This window comes from Astyanax mexicanus, chromosome 8, assembly GCF_023375975.1.
Source record: "Astyanax mexicanus isolate ESR-SI-001 chromosome 8, AstMex3_surface, whole genome shotgun sequence".
NCBI lineage: Eukaryota > Metazoa > Chordata > Actinopteri > Characiformes > Acestrorhamphidae > Astyanax > Astyanax mexicanus.
This window is the reverse complement of record NC_064415.1, coordinates 2223752-2244265: the sequence shown is the minus strand read 5'-3', so window position 1 is coordinate 2244265 and position 20514 is coordinate 2223752. Positions and strand designations below refer to the sequence as shown.

The 20514-nt window shown below is 36.3% G+C and overlaps 1 protein-coding gene across 12 annotated transcripts in view; it reads left to right on the top strand.

The window, feature by feature from the left end:
• LOC111191212 (C-C motif chemokine 14) overlaps positions 1-20514 on the top strand; it is a 75425-nt gene that overhangs the window by 26610 nt on the left and 28301 nt on the right. The window contains exons 1-4 of one of the 12 annotated variants that reach the window (XM_049482697.1): positions 563-749; positions 11623-11754; positions 14114-14225; positions 16070-16605. The exons of 2 other annotated variants lie outside the window; for them this stretch is intronic. In XM_049482697.1, coding sequence (XP_049338654.1) covers positions 11679-11754; positions 14114-14225; positions 16070-16163 — 282 coding nt within the window. In that variant the 5' untranslated portion in view covers positions 563-749; positions 11623-11678 and the 3' untranslated portion in view covers positions 16164-16605. 9 more of the 12 variants (XR_007440405.1, XM_049482698.1, XM_049482692.1 and 6 more) reach the window with 9 other exon arrangements.

Here is a 20514-nt window from a genome sequence, read left to right as displayed (position 1 = left end):
ACATCAATTTGAATAATCTTAGTTTACACAACACTGTCAAAGATAAAGATAGTAAGTCAAGTAAAATGGTGTGTAAATGAAAGTAATCAGGAAAATGTATTATTTAAAGTGGTATATTTCATTATTTGTTTTATTACAGAGTCTGTGGCCCGTGACTTCAAATATATTTCTCCTTCTGGCCCCCGACAAAAAAGTTTGGACACCCCTGATTTAGAGGCTGTTATTTCTGCAAAAGGGGGATCTACTAAATATTGATGTAACACTTTCTGAAATCCTATCCTCTGAAATCTTATCCTCATTTCACTTCTCAAATATCATTGTGTTCATCTAAACCTAAAATTGCTGATACGAACAACCAATGATTTATAAAGGAAAATCATGAAAATTATCAGGAGTGCCCAAACTTTTTCATAAAACTGTATATACTAACTTACAAATGTGTCATTTCTTAGCAGTTTATAGTTGAGCAGTGAATTAAGATAAATGTACATTTACATAATTTACATATAGAGAAAGTAAATGTTTAATTTGAGCAGGAAATTCACAATACAGGATATATGTGTTTTAGACAGACAACAGTAGATTCTGGCAGCAGGAGTTATTATTGTTATTATTGTGTAACAGTGTAAAATGACTGTATGCAGTTCTGCATTTCTACCACTCGGAGCTCTGCTGTTTCCTCCTGTTCTTCAGAGTCCAGAGTCCAGATTTACAGAACCGGACCGTTACTCTACTGCTGTGAGAAGAAGGTAAGAGACTGGGGGTTATAACTCTCTATAACTACACTAATACTACACTAATGACCTGTTCTGCAGCAGAACCGGGTTCTGGGCTGTGTTCTGTCTGAGGTTCTGGACTGATTGATGGGTTTGTTGAGAAAAACAGTTAGAGTCACTTTATCCTCAAAAACAGAAACTGTCCCATCATTTCTGGAACTGTTTGTTGATCATGTTCTACTGAGTTGCAGTAGAACTCAGAACACAGTGTGCTGTTGGGTTTACAAAGGGTTCTAGATATCAGAACATAAAGCTGTGAAAGTGAAAGAGAGTTTCAGGAAGCAGTTTCCTCTTTTCAGACAGGAAATAACACGGATTATAGAAGCAGATCCAGCAACAACCGGACCACAGTGATCCAGACCGGTTCTCAGGAGCAGAACCCAAACTCTAGAACACCAACGGTACTGTTCTAGATAGGAGTTATTATTTATCTCTACAAATGAAGATAAGATTTACTGTAAACATCATTTCAAACCTTTATAATAAGAGTTTTATCTACAGCTGTGTACAGATAATCATGTGACCACAGTAACATTTAGTGTTGTTACTGTTATTACTGCCACTGCTACATTTAATGTTATTACTTTTATTTTAATACACTATTTATTGTTTCTGTTATTATACTCATTGTTATAACTGTATTTGCTCATATTGTTGTTATTGTTTTTGCAGTATTTACTACTGCTATGTTTACTGTTGTTGCTTTTATTAGTAATGACTATATTTATTATTATTACTCTATATAGTAATAATACTATACTTACTGTCATTTTTGTCACTTACTGTTATTACAACAGCGGCCTCTATAATTATTGGCACCTCTGGTTAAAATGTGTTAAAAACCTTAAAACAAATTATTTTATTGCAGAAGCGTAAGCTCACACAAACTTATTGTTCATAAAAAGACCTGTTTCACCCTTAACAATTTCTTGGAAATAAATGTATTTTAACTATTTATGTAATTTCTACTGTAGTTTATAAAGTTGATCAAAGTATTTAGAACCCTTTAATTAGTAATTCATCACTTCCTGTTTCCCTGGAATATGAATATGGAGTTATACAGAGGTCTATCTCTCTTAGTCTTACTCATTTCTCTTTCTCTTTCCCCTCTCTTAAACATGGGAAAGACAAGAAAAAGCTCACTGTAAGAGAATTGAATCAAATGGTAGCATCTTGGGGTTATGAGGTCTCCCAAACAACCATCAGGTCTATCTATATGACATCAAGCTGTTTGGGAGGAATGCCGTGCAAAGAAAGCCTTTTCTGAGTTATAATCAGAAGCGTAAACGGGTGGAGTTGAACATGGACCGTGTGCTTTGGTCAGATGAGACCAAGATAGAGCTTTCTGGCAACAAACACTCTAAGTGGGTCTGGCGTATCAATAAGAATGTGTACAGAGAAAAACCTCATGCCCACTGTTCAGTATGGGAGAGGACCTGTGATGCTGTGGGCCTGTTTTAGAGCTTAGATTCTCTGCCCGAACCCGACCTGACCCGAGGACCGACCCAAAATCGGGTCGAGATTTCCCACCATATTCCTCGGGGTTGGGTCCGGCTCCAGAAAATAGTCAGAGATTTCTAGCGAAATAGCGAAAACTGAAAGTGAAAAAACATTTGTGTTAACTGAATCTAATAAAAACAGTAATTAAAAGGAAAAAACATAACTAACTACGACAGAAAACACTGAGAAACTGCAGAATTATGTATGGGATTCGAATATGAGCGCGAGCAGATAAAAGAGAAACAGGAGATACAGTGTGTGAGAATCACTCTCACTCCCTCTCTCATTCTCTCTCACTCTCTCGTTTCTTAGATTGATCTCTCTGATGAGTTGTGTGAAAACTAATTAAAACTAGCAAGCCCACCCTAAAAACAAATTAAAACTTACTGAACTGTAGGAGAAAAAATAAAAACAAAATAAAATTAAACTAAAAATGAAAAATGTAATCACGTAGCTCTGGGCAGCACTGTGTGCAGCTGTTCTTAAAAATCATGTTAATTAAATAATAGTTCTATGCTTCTATGTTTCAGTGTTAATTAACATAATTCTGATTATATTTAGCTCATTCAATCAGGCAGAAAACAGCCAGTTTATGGGGCGGGTCCGATCGGATCGGGTCGGGCAGAACGTGCACGGGCTCGGGCTGGGTCGGGTCGGATTTTTTGGGCCCGATCTAAGCTCTAGCCTGTTCTCCTGCTCCTGGAAACCTTGTAAGGATACATGGCATCATAAACTCTTTGAAATATCAGAACATTTCAAATCAGAATCTGGTGGCCTCTGTCCGAAAGCTAAAGATGGGTCTTTGAGCAAGATAATGACCCTAAACGTGACCAAATCTAACTCAAAAATGCTTCACAAGACACAAAATCAAGCTCCTCTCATGGCCACCTCAGTCCCCAGACCAATAGAAGATAGAAGAATAGAAGAGCTGTGTGGTGAGCTGAAGAGCTGAAAAGAAGAGTGCATAGGAGAAGACCAGACTCTAGACCATTTAGACAGGTTGAGAAAAGAGGAATGGTGGAATATCCTTCTTTCTATATTCTCCAATCATATAAAAAGAAAAGATTAAGTGCTGTCTTGTTGGTAAAAGGAGGTTGACTTCATTTAAAAGATTATTTTTTTAAATGAGTAATTAAGGCATTTAAATAAAAACGTAGATTTTTCTCTTTTGTGCATTGTTGTCCTATATTATATTTGTTAAAAATAATTTATTAGAATCCAAAGAACACTTCTTAACCAGGGGTGCCAATCATTATGGAGGGCGCTGTATATCTGTCTGTGTGTATGTGTTTGGGGGAGGGGTTGGGAAGGTGTTAATTAGTCAGACCATAGCTAATTCACAGTTCCTGTGAAAAGTATTTATTTAAAGTGTCCATTAAAACAAACTCCACCCCCTTTATCAGGTTGTCACCTTATTGAAGAAGATTTGAGTTGATCATCATCTCCTGCAGCTGAAGAAACAATCATGAAGTTCTGGAGTGGTTCTCTCCTCCTGGGTCTGCTGGTCGTCCTCTACCTTCAGTCCTGTGTGGAGGGAGAACGTAAGATTATCTACTGATTAAATAATAAAATGTATCTGTTTATCATTACTATTACCTGAGTTCATGACTGTATTTTTATTTTTATTAAATGAGAGTTTCTACATTATCTGATTTTATTTTTACGATACAGATCCAAAAGGAATGAATGTATGCTGTACCAGTTTCTATCAGAGACAAATCCCTGCAGGACGCATTGTGAGTTATGAAGAAACAAGTTTCGGTTGTCCAAGACCTGGACTGATGTAAGTTTCACCCTGTTATGTTTTGTTTTAATATTACAGTGTATTATTTACAAGTATTATTTAAACTAATATAACTTTAAGCTGCTGTGCTTACTGTGCACCTCACATCACCTTGATGTATATAAAATGCATACCACACTTCAAAATGAACCTTTTTATTTTCATGGTATTTGATAATATTTGATAATATTATCCAATAACATGATAATAAAGGTTCATTTTCAGTTTGTTGATTTTTGTCAATCACAGCTCGCTGAAAAAAGGCCACACACTGCTTTAGTTTGCATCCTTGATTTCTTTAAACATCAAGCTTTTTATTTTCCTCTGATGTGGCAATTCATTTCACTTAATACAATAAGCAGCTGCAACAAGAGCCTTTTAGTGTTCCTGGAACAGAGACATAATTTCTAATATTTACGAGCTGTGCCATTTTCCCTTTTTCTCACTGTCTCTTTTCTCCTTAGCTTAAATGTTGCTTGAACTCTGATCTGGCTCCTTAGATTGAGTTGCAATGGTGCAAATCAGATACTAATATTACTATTACTATTATTATTGTATCCTAAAGTAATCTGGGCAATAAATATAGCATGCAAAAACTACATTACTTCGTTTTGTTAATGCACTTATACGTTTGTTAAATGCTGCAGGTGCTGGGTGTGTGTGTTACAGTGTGTTTAATAATGTATTTACATGTCTCTGTAGTAAATTACTCCAGTTTTAACACTCTTAAACTTTCTTCACTGCAGTTTTGTCGTACGGAACGGTAACCGTGTGTGTGTAAACCCAAATCTGGGCTGGGTGCAGCGAGTCAGGGGGGAGATCGATTGGAAATCTGTGGACAATTCAGCTGATCCGACTGAATAAATCATCTCTACTGCACTGTACCGCACAACATAGATAACTGAGCTAACTCTCTCAATCAAGCTCTGCGGTAAAAAGTGTGCTAGAAAACCACTAACGAAAACCACTAACCACTTCAAGCCCACTGATGATTAGAGTGCAGCTTTGTTAGATGAAAGTTTTTTAAAACTCAAAAACATTACTTGCAACTGTGTAGTACTTGTACACATTTAGAATATCAGTATATATTACAAACGCTTGTAAAATAATTTAAAGTAATTTATACACAGTAAAAAGTGCTTTAGAAAACCCGTAACCAAAACAAGTAATAAGTCATTTATACACAACATAGTTAGCTGGTTAACTTACTTATTTAAGCTCTCTGTGGACTGAGGTAAAAAGTGTGCCAGAAAAATGCTAATAGTATGCAGTAAGACCACTGAAAAACATTTAACTTTGCTCAATTAAACATTTTAATCTCACTTTTTAAACTAATAACATAACTGTTAAACATTGCATTATGTTCACAGCATAAAAATACAAAAAAAATGCTCATAAATGCGCACCAAAAACTTTTAACTTCGCTCAATAAAAACATTTTACATTTCACTACGTACAGTAATTACAATTCTGTAGTACATTTCACTATGTTCACAGCATAACAATACATATTAAATGCTTATAAAATCACTAAATCATCATCAAAATTAGTAATTTAGAGCATTACACAACACAACATAGTAAGCTAACCTTACCTACCTATATAAACACTGAGGTAAAACGTTTGCCAGAAACTTTTAACTTCGCTCAATAAAAACATTTTAAATCTCACTATTTACAATAATTACAACTCTGTAGTAGATTTTAATCTGTTCACAGGATCAAAATATATGAATGATGCTCATAAAATCAATAAATCATCAATAAAATGAGTAAATGCAGAGCCCAACACAACAGAACATAACTAGCTAAGCTAGTTAGCTAACTCTCTGCAGACTGAGGTAAAAAAGTGCACCAAAAAGTGAATATGCTCAATAAAAAACATTTTAAATCTAACTACTTACACTAACCACAACTTTATAGCATAGCCATATATTTAAAAAGCTCATAAAATCATTAAAATGTGTTATTTAGAGCACAGCACAACACAGCTAGCTAGCTAAGCTAACTCTCTGCAGACAGAGGTAAACAGTGTGCAAGAAAGCTCTTAACTGTTAGCATTGTGGCTAACTGCTCCAAGCCCACTGATTAGAGTGCGGCTTTGCTAAAAACATTATAAATCTCACTACTTACACTTAAAACACCTCTCTTGGACATTTCATTATGTTCACAGTGTTAAAATATATTTTAAAATGCTCATAAAATTATCAAATCATCATCAAAATAAGTAACAGTAAAGCACGACACAGCACAGCATAGCTAACATTAGCTAGCTAAGCTAACTCTCTGGAGACTGAGGTAAAAGTGTGCCAGAAACTTTTACATTTGCTAAAAAAAAAACGTTTTAAATCTCAGTAATTACACCAATTACAACTCTGTAGTACATTTCACTATGTTCATAGCATTAACATATATGCTCATAAAATCATTAAACTGCATAATTTAGAGCACAACACAGCTAGCTAGCTAGGTTAACTCTCTGAAGACTGAGGTAAAAGCTGTGCAAGAAAACTGTTAACTGTTAGCATTGTTGCTAACTGCTTCATCCCCACTGATTAGTGTGCAGCTTTGCTCAATATTTTTTTTTTACTTAAAAACATTATTTTCAACAATGTAGTACATGTAACCAAATTATATTAAACACTTGTTTGTTTTAAATCACCAAAATAAGTAATTTATTCAAAGTGCAAAAAAACAAAAACATTTATTCTCAAGTTGTTGCGCAATAATCTGTACTTAAACTGTATATTTTTCATTCATCCTCTGACTAAATTTGTGTTTTTGTGAAATGAAAAGATCTGCTACAACTTTAAATCTGTATGAATAAACTGTTAAATAAGAGGGATTGTTTTTTATATATTGCTGTACAAATACTACATTTCAAACCAATAAACTACTACTGGACTACACTGTTGAACTATACTGATTTTATTACATTACAAAATAATTTTTCTTCCTCTTAGTATTTTATTGAACATCAATTTAAACTTTTAAACTGTTTTACTTTATTCATGGACAATACATCAAACATATTAAGTATGTATATATGGTAGAAAAAAAACACAAAACTGTGCAGGGAAAGTACATAAACGTCTAAATAGCTTGTACTATGCACTTTCTCATCTGATTTTATATAGTGTTATTTTGGGCACCCCTGATATGTTTCATGATTTTTCTTTGTAACATAAACCATTAGTTGTTGGGATCATCAATTTGAGTTAAATATATCATAAAGCAGACGTACACAGTGATATTTGAGAAGTAAAATTCAGTTTTTAGGATTTACAGAAAGTGTGCAAGAATTCTTTAAACCAAGGCAGGTACATGAATTTGAGCACCCTTGTCATTTTATTGATTTGAATACTTTTTTACAATTCAAATTCACACAGGTGAATCCAATTATGAGAAAGGGTTAAAGAGCCAAACACACGTTTTTCTCCTCTTTGTATCTTCTCTGAAGAGCAGCAACATGGGAGCCTCAAAACAACTCAACTCAAATGACCTGAAAACAAAGACAGTTCAACATCATGGTTTAGAGGAAGAATATAAAAAGCTCTAATCTAAGAGATTTCAGCTGCAGTTTCCACTGTGAGGAACAGAGTGAGGAAATGGAAGAACCACAGACACAGTTCTAGTCAAGACCTGAAGTGTCAGAACAAGAAAAATCTCAGATAATCAGAGGAGAAGGATGGAGAGAACAGTTATAGTCAACCTACAAACCTCCAGACCAGCTCCAAACACCTACAACTTCATTATCCTGCTGCAGATAAGTGTCACTGTGCATCGTTCACTATTCACTATTCAGCGCACTTTGCACAAGGAGAGGCTGTATAGAAGAGAAATGCAGAAGAAGCCATAAACAGAGTCGCTTGAGGTATGCTAAAGCTAAAGCACATTTAGACAAGCCAGCTTCATTCTGGAATAAGGTTCTGTGGACTGATGAAACTAAAATTTTGGAGTTATTTGGAGGATGGTTATTTATGCATGGAGGAAAAAGAACACAGCATTCCAACACAAACACTTTCTTGCTCCTCACTGTAAAATGTGGTGGTGGTTCCATCATGCTGTGGGACTGTGGGACCAGTGCAGGTACTGGGAATCTTGTTAAAATTGAGGATCTCATGGATTCCAGTCAACATTAGCAGATTCCTGAGAACAATGTTTAAGAATCAGTGAGAAAGTTGAAGTTAAAGCGCCGGGGCTGGATACTTCAACAAGACAACGACCCGAAACACTAAACACTGTTCAAAATCTACTAAAGTATTAAAGCATTCATGCAGAGGAACAAGTACAATGTTCTGGAATGATCATGTCAGATCATCCCAGTCCCCAGACCTGAATATTATTGAAAAGCAGGCTGTTCATGCTCAAAAAACCATTAAACCTGACTGAATGATCCAAAATACCTTCAACCAGAAGCCAGACTCTCATTGGAAGCTATAGGAAGAATTTAGATCAGGGGTGTCCAAACTTTTTTTGTTGGGGGCCAGAAGGAGAAATATATTTGAAGTCACGGCCACAGACTCTGTAATAAAACAAATAATGAAATATACCACTTTAAATAATACATTTTCCTGATTATTTCATTTACACACCATTTTACTTTACTTACTATCTTATCTTTAACAGTGTTGTGTAAACTAAGATTTTTCAAATTGATATTTCATTTCATGATGTCTCTTAATATTAAACTCTTTAATTACGGCAACTTTTAGACTCTTTGGCCTGTTTTTTGCGCTAGAACTGCACACCCTCTCCGCTTTTAGACTCTTTGGCCCGTTTTTCTGTGCTAGAAATGCGCACTCTCTCCGCTTTCAGACTCTTTGGCCAGTTTTTCTGCACTAAAACTTCACTCTCGTCGCTTTTAGACTCTTTGGCCTGTTTTCTGTGCTAGGACTGCGCACTCTCTCCGCTTTTAGACTCTTTGGCCCGTTTTTCTGCGCTAGAAATGCGCACTCTCTCCGCTTTTAGACTCTTTGGCCAGTTTCTGACATCTAGCGTTCAAACTTTGAATCTCACATTATAAAAACCTGTTTAACAGCGGGCCAACTTTTATTCTATTTCTAAAATACCTCACGGGCCGCTCCAAAAAAGGAAACGGGCCGCAAATGGACCACAGGCCGTAGTTTGGACATCCCTGGTTTAGAGGTTGTTAGTTTAAATAATTATTGCACACTTTCTGAAATCCTATGAACATCATTTCACATCTTAAATATCACTGTGTTCATCTAATATATGATGTATTTAACTGAAACTGCAGATTTGAAAAGGAAAATCATGAAAATGATCAGGGGTGCCCAAACTTTTTTATACAACTGTATATACTAACTTACAGCAGTATATAGTTAAACGGTGAATTAAGATAAATGTACAGTTCATTTACATATAGAGAAAGTAAATGTTTTATTTGAGCAGGAAATTCATGATACAGTATGTCTGTGTTTTTTGGAAGACACCAGTAGATTCTGGCAGCAGGAGTTATTATTGTTATTATTGTGTAACAGTGTAAAATGACTGTATGCAGTTCTGCATTTCTACCACTCGGAGCTCTGCTGTTTCCTCCTGTTCTTCAGAGTCCAGATTTACAGAACCGGACCGTTACTCTACTGCTGTGAGAAGAAGGTAAGAGACTGGGGGTTATAACTCTCTATAACTACACTAATACTACACTAATGACCTGTTCTGCAGCAGAATGAGGTTCTAACTCTCAAGAGTTTAGAGCAGGAATATCTTCAGTGGGTGATAAAGGGTTCTAGATAACAGAAAGTAAAGCTGTGAAAGTGAAAGAGAGTTTCAGGGAGCAGTTTCCTCTTTTCTTCAGACAGGAAAGAAACACTGCAACTTGACCACAGTGACCCTGACCGGTGCTCAGGAGCAGAACCCAGGTTCTGGAACACCAACAGCACTGTTCTGGATACAATCTACTGTTTATCACCTATACTGAAGAACAGGATTTACTACTTTAATACAGATTTTAAACCTGCAAATGTCATCTTTTCAACAAGAAGAACTCTACTGCAGTGTCCAGTGATCACAATAACGTTTGGTGTAGTTACTTTTTACTGATCTTTTCTCTGTTATGGCTGTTAATGTTACTACTATATTTACTGTTATTGCTATTATTGCACTGTATATTGTTATTGCAGTAACTGTTATGACTGTTAATGTTTTTATTATTATGATTTACTGGTATTAATACACTAATACAGTGTTAGTGTACTAGTTTACTGTAGTAATGTTGCTGTTCACCATTAAGGTGATTTTATGATAGTATTATATTTACTGTGTTACTGTTACAGTTCATAAAATATTTACTGTTGTTTATTTATTTCTGTATAAATTGTCATTACTATTTTACCCTTAGTACTGGTAGTAATATAATAATTATCACTGTATTGACTGTATTACTGTATGCACTACACTGTAAACCCAGAAGTTGTTTGGACTCAAATGATTTAAGTCTGTTTTACTTAAAATTGGATATTTCTAAACAGTACAGTGAGCACATATACTGTACTATTCAAACTGAGATCTTTGAGTTGAACCAACTTATAATAACTGAGTTTAGTCTGTTGTCATTAACAGCTTCTTTTCCATTGGCTTCTGTCACAATCTATTTGCATAGTGGGTGTGTCCAACAGTTTCTGACTAACCAGACACTCACCATCAGTGTGTAGTGATTCCCTCTGAGATACCTTACAAATAAATCAACTTCCCCTTGATGCTTTAATTTATGCTAACTCAAGTTTTCATCCACCATTACTTACAAAATTGAGCAAACCGGCTGCCTTAAAAACTTATATGGTCTTACAGTATAACAACAATAAAAAAGTTAAATCAACTTCCCCTTTAGTTGCAATAACTTGATGTTCTAAGTTATGCTAACTTAAAGCAGCACTAGGTAGGATTTCCTTGATCTTTGATCTTTTTAAAGAAGTAAAATTACAGTTTGAAACTCACTGCAGCGCTGCATTGAGGTGTGATAGGAGGAATAGCGGTGCTCTCGTGTCTGTGCCGGAGCTCCTCTGAGCTCAAACCAGACTCTGTAAGTTTTCCGAGGCGGCCGCGACCGACGCTCGCGAGAACTGCGACCTGCTTTCCGACCTTTAGTTCTAACAGTTCTACAAGGACTACTGGTTCATTCTTTACAAACTAACATACAGACACTCTGGCAGAAGCTGGAAAGAGACCGAATATGTCTGTGAAATCCAGAAAACGATAAAGAGAAACTAATCCGCCTGAAACATTTATTACACTCTACAACTGTAGGGGGAGCCCACGAGCACAAAATCTTAATCCTACCTAGTGGAGCTTTAAGTTTTCGTTACCCATTACTTACATTACTTCCTTAAATGTTTTAAGTAAATTCATTTTATCGGGGCTTACAGTGTATACTTACTGTTAATGCTGTTATATAATATATTATGGTATAATATATTTGTTGTTAAACAGGGACAGCTGATCACAGTAAAGAGATTTAGTGTGGACTCAGATTTCTTTCCTGTTTATTTATGTTTTTAAAAATCTTCATCCTTACTTTCCTCATATCTTATGATAAATCAGGAGATCCACCTCATTACATCATTGTCATCATCATCATCATCTTCTGCTTCTGAGTCATGAGGTTCTGGTGTGGTTCTCTCCTCCTGGGTCTGCTGATCGTCCTCCACCTTCAGTCCTGTGTGGAGGCATGCTGTAAGTCCATCTTTAGGTTTATTATCGTTTCATATCTGTTCATTATAATTATTTGTATTACTCACTGAATCTTAATTTAAACTTGATTGTATTGTTATATAGACTCCTAAAAATATATATATATATATATATATATATATATATATATATATATATATATATATATATATATATGTATCTATATATAATTGGAATGCAACTACAAAACGAAAGTTCAAGTAATTGTTCTGATTTTCCTATAGAACAAAAAAATTATATGTTTATTAGTATTTCAGTATTGTAACATCTGTTACTGCTGGTATCATTGCTTGTGTCTTTAATGTGTCTGAGCCTCTTGTCAGAGAATTAAGTGTAATAAATATGATATCTTTATCTTAATACAAACGTGCTGCTGTGAATCTGTCACACCTTTAACTGTGTATGTATAGTGTCTTTTCCCTTTCCTTTCTGCTCCTGCCCTCTGTTTTCCTGTCTTGTGTCCCTAGCCATGTGCTTTTTTGAGCACATGGCATTGTTTTGGTATTGTCCTGTCTCCGCCTTAACCCCGCCCTGTCATCTATAACCCAACCCCCTTGATAATTCCACAGGTGTCCCTTGTGTGTTCCTGTGTATAAATACTCCATGTGCTCCTTTGTTCTCTGTCGTGCTTTTCGTTTGACCTTGTCCTGTTATTCTGTCTTTTGTTTAGCCTTAGACCGGCTGTGTTTTTTTGTCTTCAGTTTTCCAGGTTTGCTTTATGTAGTTTGTTTCATTGTTTGTTATTTTTGCTTGTTTGTTTCAGTATTTTAGTTTATCCTCTGTTTCTTAGTGTTTTGTTTCAGTTACCTTTTCTTTATCATTCCATAGTGTTTTGTTCTGTTTAATTTTTTAAATATTCATAATTGTGGATCTCTTTACTCTTTACTACACTAATTAGAGCTTAGCCCCCCCCTCCCTCCACTACTGCAGCACTTACTGTGATGATTAATAATAATACAGCAGTTATAAAATATAACACCTGTCATACATTCATTAAACTAACTCACTAATTCACCTCATCCATTTCAAACTATCATCTGGTCACTTAGTATTATTTATTATTAGTATTATTACTATTAGTACTATTAGTATTATTGGTACCACTTTAAAATAAGACTACCTTTATAAAGCTACCTTTACAATTAGTTTATTAATGATTACTAATTGGGTTGTAAATGCCCTACAAATCATTAATAATCAGTTACACATACGTAAATATACGTAGAAAGGGCAACAATATAGACGGCTGTGGGTTCACTATTTGACAAACAACAGGTCATAGTCTTTTTTATGCCCTTTCTACGTATGTGTTATTTAAGCAATAGAACACGAGAGGGAGTGTGTTATTGCGAAATAACATCACGGCTGTGATTTGGTCATAGATCATCGCCGTAGACCATCACATGTTATTTGCGATAACACACGACCTCGAGTGTTCTATTGCTTTTATACAACAGTTTCTTTTTTTACTAAATAAATAAAGAAAATAAATCAAAGAACTTTAAGAAATTCAGTTTGAATATGCTTTAATATGGACTGAGCCTTCCGCCAAAAAGTAGTTCCACCACAACTTAACTACATACAGTGTATGGTTCAGGCAGACTAACACCACGAAAGTTAGCTTGAAAGCAAAATTGGGAATAAGTGAAGATGGTAACGTTAGAAGTGTGAAATAACGCTAATACTCTCCTCTCCTGCTCCGTGGAGTCTCTTCAGGTGAAAGCCGTGAATTTTAGCATTTCTGCTTATTTTCCTGGGTGGTGTTGGTTTTAGCTAGCTGGCTGGACTGTGGTTAGGTTAGCGTAGCTTGCTTTAGCTCAGCATTAACTTAGCTTAGCCTAGCCTGGCTGGTTAGCGTTCTGGCTGTAAGACGGTATTAACCGAGCGATTTTCCTTCCCTTTTTTCCACGAATGACGAGTCTGCGCTATGGGCTGCGGGCGATCGTGCCACGGCTGACTGCTAGTCTGTGCTAAGCTAACGCTGCTGCCGGTGTCCTGTGTGTATACGCCGTTACTTGGCAACGTGTCGGCGGAGAGATACAAGTGTAGTGTGAGAAGGCCGTGATGTTCTCACGAAATATCAGCACGGCTAGAACACTTCTCAACCAATCAGATTGTGAGGTCGGAACTAACTGTTGTATAAAACTGATTATTAATTATTTTTAAGGCATTTAGAAGCTTATTAGTAACCATTAATAAACTTATTGTAAACCATTTATAAACCCTATATATATAGGTAGTCTTATTTTAAAGTGGTACCATATTATTATTAGTGTTATTCATTTTGTTAATATTACAAGTCATATGTTTTAACTTTCATTATTTTTATTTTTTGTAACAGATGCACAGGCACCACTGACATGCTGTTTCGGTTTCTATAAGGGAAAAATGCCTCTAGACCAAATTGAGAAGTATGAAGTATTGAGAGGTGCCTGTCCACATCCTGGAGTTGTGTAAGTATCACCTTCTTAAATATTAAACACAATATCTAAATATCGAGTCAGCATACAGAGAGGAGGTGCAGCGGCTGACAGACTGGTGTACAGTCAACAACCTTCACCTGAATGTGGACAAGACAAAGGAAATGGTTGTTGACTTCAGGAGAGCACAACACACCCACTCTCCACTCAACATCGACGGGTCCTCTGTGGAGATTGTTAAGAGCACCAAGTTCCTTGGTGTCCACTTAGCAGATAACCTCACCTGGACCCTGAACACCAGCTCTACAGCCAAGAAAGCCCAGCAGCGTCTCTACTTCCTCCGGAAGCTGAGAAAGGCCCGTCTCCCTCCACCCATCCTCACACTCTTCTATAGAGGGACCATTGAGAGCATCCTGAGCAGCTGCATCACTGCCTGGTTTGGGACCTGCACCGTCTCTGACCGCAAGACCCTCCAGCGTATTGTGAGGACAGCTGAGAGGATCATTGGCGTCTCTCTCCCCTCCATCACGGACATTTACACCACCCGCAGCATCCGCAAAGCAACCAGCATTGTGAATGACCCCACCCATCCCTCACACGAACTGTTCTCCCTCCTGCCTTCGGGAAGAAGGTACCACAGCATCCGGTCCAGCACGACCAGATTCTGCAACAGCTTCTACCCCCAAGCCATCAGACTCCTCAACTGCAGAGACTGAACTGATGGTTTTTCTGTACATGCACACACACTCTTACCCCACTTACCCCAGAAAATGGAAAGCACTAAAAACCCTACTACCTCACTGGACTCTATTGCACACTGTGTAATAGAGGTAATTACTACCTCACCTGGTCTTTTTTGCACACTGCATAATTTGCACACTGTCTTGTTATTTATTATTCTTTGTCTGTATTGTGTTGTATTGTCTGTCTGCACTTTTGTACTGTTGCACTTATTGTTCTGTCTACACTGTGTTTATGTGCACCATGGTCCCTGGAGGAACGTTGTTTCGTTTCACTGTGTACTCTGTATATAGCTGAAATGACAATAAAAACCACTTTGACTTTGACTTTGACTTTAAAAGCTGCTGTTATTTGTCACACCTTAGCCCTTGTCTTTCCTGTTCCTGTCTTGCTTTTCTGCCTGTCTGTTTCTCTCTTTTCCCAGTGTGTGTGTGCGCAATTATACTTTAAATCATAGACTGTGTATAGCTGGACAGAGCATCGTCTCTCAAAAGTGAAGCCACCACAGGTCGGGCGCCCCCTGCTGTTCGGTTTCAGAAAGCTGTGTAACTCCACCCATCCCCATAGGTTTCATTGTTAAAACAGAACAACTTTCAATCACGTTTTTTCCTAATATACTGTAATTCTACCTCCATTATTTAAATGCAGCAGCTAGTATAACCTCTGCTTATATTGTTAATTTTTTAATCCCCACATAATTCGTTTTTTAAAACGTTATTCAGCTCTATTCAAAAAAGGTGTGGTTATTGTAAAAGGGCGGGTTATGGGCGGGACCAATAACAGACTGTCAGCTCTGCTCTGCAGCCTGTGACCTTGAGGCAGCCTTCAGGGGCGGGGTTATTTAAATGAGTAGGTGGTCTCTCCACAGTCTTTCTCCCTCCTCTGGTCTCTACTGTGCTCTACAGACTCGGGTTTCAGGATCGCCAACATGGAGGAAGATTTTGGCTTCATTTTCATTGAATGAATGGGAACGGAGACACGGCGTCCATCTTTTTATACAGTCTCTGCTTTAAACTAAATTAGGCACCCTTGTACTTTTATTGATTTTAAAACCTTTAGCACTAATTATTACCACTATATATGTATCTGTATTGAATCACTCCAACTATTTTAACTCTCATTTTTATCCTCTGCAGTTTCACGAGATGGGCGGGTAACCGTGTGTGTGCAGACCCTAAAGAGGACTGGGTGAAGGCGGCCATGGCTCAGATTGATAAACGAGCTGATTAAAGTTAAACTGATCTCAGCTGAGAGATTAAATCATCTCTATGTTAATATCAGATCATCTCCTTCTTCTCTATCCTGCTGATTATTACAGATTAATACTGTTTATTACATTTTTTAAATGTGAAATTTATGTATTTATATTTATTTAACACAATTGCTATACATACTAATATGTTTTTGTTTATTCACAAATATTTTAATGAATGCATTTTACACATAATTATTTTCTACTTGGGGAAGCACATCTGTCTCTGATTAAACAGTTTTACTGATTTTTTTTGTTTTGTTTTTTTTTTTACTTTTTTTTTACTAAAGATTCTGTTTAGACTTTTTTTTTTTTTTTTGCTATTTCATGTTTCATTAATTAAATGTGTAAAATCAGTTCTGATGTAAATGTAAAAAGTCTGTAGTCTTTTAGAATAAATTGAACAATGAAAAAAAAAAACTGTTTGGAAAATATGAGTTTTTGTTACAGTGATAGTGGTTAAACTGGGGCTCTGCTGATGTCCCTGACCAAAACCAAGACCAAGTTAGGATTTATTCAGAAAAATGAAACAAAAAAAAAAAAAGCTTACTTTGTAGAGAGAGCTTTTTACTGTTCTCAATTTTAATGAGCTGAATAGCTGAATGAAGCACAGTTACACCATCCGCAGCAGATTGATGTTGTAGGTCTTTGGAGGATTTAATTATGATGATTGCATTGTATTTTTTACCTGTTATTTGGTGACTGTACATAAAATTACTGTTTTTGCTTTGTGCAGTTTGTTTCGTTTCATTACAATATTCTACAGTGAGTCATATTACTTCATCATTACTAACAACTGTGTAGTACATGTACATGTTTACTCCATACCTGTCAAGTTTTAGATTTAAAAATAAGGGATATTTTCCTCTGTCCGCTTAAAGCCGTCCCACCAGCCCAACGAAGGTTCAGTATCTCTTACATTTTAAAACAGGTTTACAAAAAATCTAAAATAACCACATGTGAACCACTTACACACAATTAGATTATCAGAATCTGAACATGTTGTGGACATTCCTACATATGTCATAATTTTAATACAGCCAAATTAAAAACCCTTTTCTATATCTTTTTTTTTTTTAAGATTTCATGTCTTTTTTGTAATAAATGCACTCTTTTATATGATATATTTTTTATTTATTTAATGGATTTAAAATTGAACAAAGAGTGCACAAATTCTGCAAAATGATTGTTGGTGACCTAAAAATGGTATTATGAGCTTTTACTAAAAGGACATGGACCAGATATATTCCATCAGTAAAAATTAGTCCTAAGGGGACTGCACAATAAATTTTTATTAATACTTCTTTCTTTTGATCACTCCACCCCTGATCAGTTCAGTTAATGTCGGTCCTCTCCACATTTCTAGTTAAACTGAGTCACAAGCTGTAATTTTTTTTTATTTTAAAAGGTTTAATCTGTGTGTTTTATTTCGGAGTATTTTTAAGCAGCTATCAGAAAAATCTCATCACAGTTTCCATGATTAGACTACCGTTACCTTTCTTTTAGAAAAATCGCTGCATGTATGTTTTAACTTCAGCAGCTCCAACTAGCTGCCTGAACTCACAGCGAGGAGGGCGGGGCTTCCACACACTGACCCTCCTTGCAAGCTGATTGGCTGTTTCTTCTGAAAGGCGGGACTTTCTCCTTGAACCGGCTCCACGATTGGTTAAGAGACACAGAGCGGTCAGTGCCCTGTATCCTCAATAATATATATTTTTTTATTTTAGTAAAATACGGGAAATTTACGGGAAAATACTAATACGGGAGGACGGCGGGAAAGAGGAGTAAAATACGGTTGTTTCCCGGCCAAAACGGGAGACTTGACAGGTATGGTTTACTCTACCAAAAATAGCACATAATTGTGCCATAAATAATACATAGATTTAAAAAAATGAATCAAATAAAAATATGAAAAGTGTGACGTGTAAAAGTATTAATCAAAATCAAAGTATATCAATACTTTCTTTTAACAACGATTTTCTCCTTGACACTCTTCCATAAAGGCCATATATGTTCACTTTATGAAAAAGCTGGATGGTCTTCTCTTGCTGTGCGTCGGGAAACACATTGGTTTATTTTGGTTTTTAAAGCACTTTCTCACCATATGCCACCGTACATCTCACAAAAACTTATTAAAAATAACACAACCTACCAGACTCGCTCCAGTGACTGGATCACCCTTCATGTACCGAGAGTTTTAACTGAACTAAGAAAATTTGCTTTTAGCCACAGAGCAGCACCAGCGAGCTGGAATTCACTACAGGAACTCTAAAGCTCAGCTCACTGGTGTCACTAAATCATTTTAAACTCCTATTTTCTAACCACCTTGAGACTTTTTTTAATGATCTTTGGTATGTTTTAAGTTTCTTTATTTATTATTTATTTTTTATTTTTTTATGTTGGTTTGTTTTAGCGGTTTTATTTATTTTTAGTTTCTTACTTTTACCTTTATTATTAGTTTTTGCTTGTTTATATTTTACTATTTTGTGTTTAGTTTTTTATTTATTCATCTGTAGTTGAATTTTTATTAGTTCTATTTCCTTTTTTTTACCTATGATTTTATGATTCCTACCCTTCAATTATTATTTTTACCTTATTTGTTTTATATCTTAACATTTTTTTAAATTCTTATACCTTATTATAATGCTGTTTTTTATGCTTTTTTATTACTTATTTTATTCTATCTACTTTTTTGTAGTTGTTGTTGTTTCTGTCAATCCCTTCTCTATGTAAATGCTCGGCTGCATTGTAAATGAGGGCCACCCTCAATGTACTCCGAGTTTAAATAAAGGTTGATTGATTGATTGATATCTGGAGTGCAGGACTTATAGTTGTCCTGTGTTCAGATTCTCCTGATCCACCTGAGTTGTGGATCTCTGCAGCTCCTCCAGAGTGATCATGGGTCTCGGCTGCTTCTCTGATCAGTGCTCTCCTTGCTGGATCTGTCAGTTTGGTTGAATCATGGCCATGTCTTGGTAGGTTTGTAGAAACAGTTGTAGAATACTTTTTCTGTTATTTTTGGATGATGGATTGATAGAACAGAGCTCCTAGGGATGATTAAAGCTTGGGAGGTGTTTTTATTACCTGACCCTGCTTTAAACTTCTTCTCCACAGCTTAATCTCTGACCCTGAATCTGCTGAGTTTCTTCTTGGTCTTCATGATGCTGTTTGTTCACGAATAAACCACTGAGGTCTTCACAGAACAGCTGTATTTATACTGAGACTAATTTACACACAGCTGGATTAACTTATTCAGGGACTTCTGAAGGCAACCTTGTGTTGGTTTATCACTTAAAGTCTCTATAAAATACATATAAGTTTGTGGTTGTAAAGTGACAAATGTGAAAAAAATACTTTTACAAACTGCTGTATACTGAGATTTCTTTTGGTGAATCGGTCATGTAATTTTTTAACGTCCTGTAATAAATCATATCCACACAGGGCTTCCTGTAACTTCTGGGGACTGATAAAGATTTCCTTGTGTCCAATTGTTTAGTTTAATTATAATGGGAAAGAACAGAGCCATTTCCTGTGGAAGCTGGACTTTTTCTTTTGTTTTCGTCTGATTACCTCATGCCCTTCCTTATTTAAGCTGCCGTTTCCTTTTTTCAGATCAACAGATCTAAAAATAAAATAGCCTCTGCTAACATCTTAAAACTTAAACTGATTAAATATAAACAGTGTAAACAGTTTAGTCTATGGCTCCTCCTCCTTATCGCTTTGTTGTTATGTTAAGTGGGTGACGTGATGTTGCTTAGTAGTTGCTACAAAGTTACTATGGTATCCCAGGTGGTTGCTCAAATGTTGCCAACTGGTTGCTGTGGTACTCAGTGTGGTCAGTTGGGTGTTATAGGTGTATTTGTTACTTTATTACATTTTAACTTTTGCCTGTTCATCCTTGTGGAAAAAATTATCTACAAAATCTGTTGCTACATGAAGACTGCCTCAGTTGTCGAGTGTAATATGGGAATCAGCCCGTGCCGATTGTGCCAACACCCTGGTTGCAGAGTATAATATGAGAATTAATCAGAGCCGATTGTGCCAACTCTCCAGTTGCAGATCATATAATGGGAATCAGCCCAAGCCGATTATGCCAACACCCCGGTTGCCGAGTATAATATGGGAATCAGCTTGTGCCGATTATGCCAACACCCTGGTTGCCGAGTATAATATGGGAATCAGCCAGAGCCGATTGTGTCAACACCCCGGTTGCAGATCATATAATGGGAATCAGCCGAGCCGATTATGCCAACACCCCAGTTGCCAAGTATAACATGGGAATCAGCCTGAGCCGTTTGTGCCAACACCCCGGTTGCCAAGTATAATATG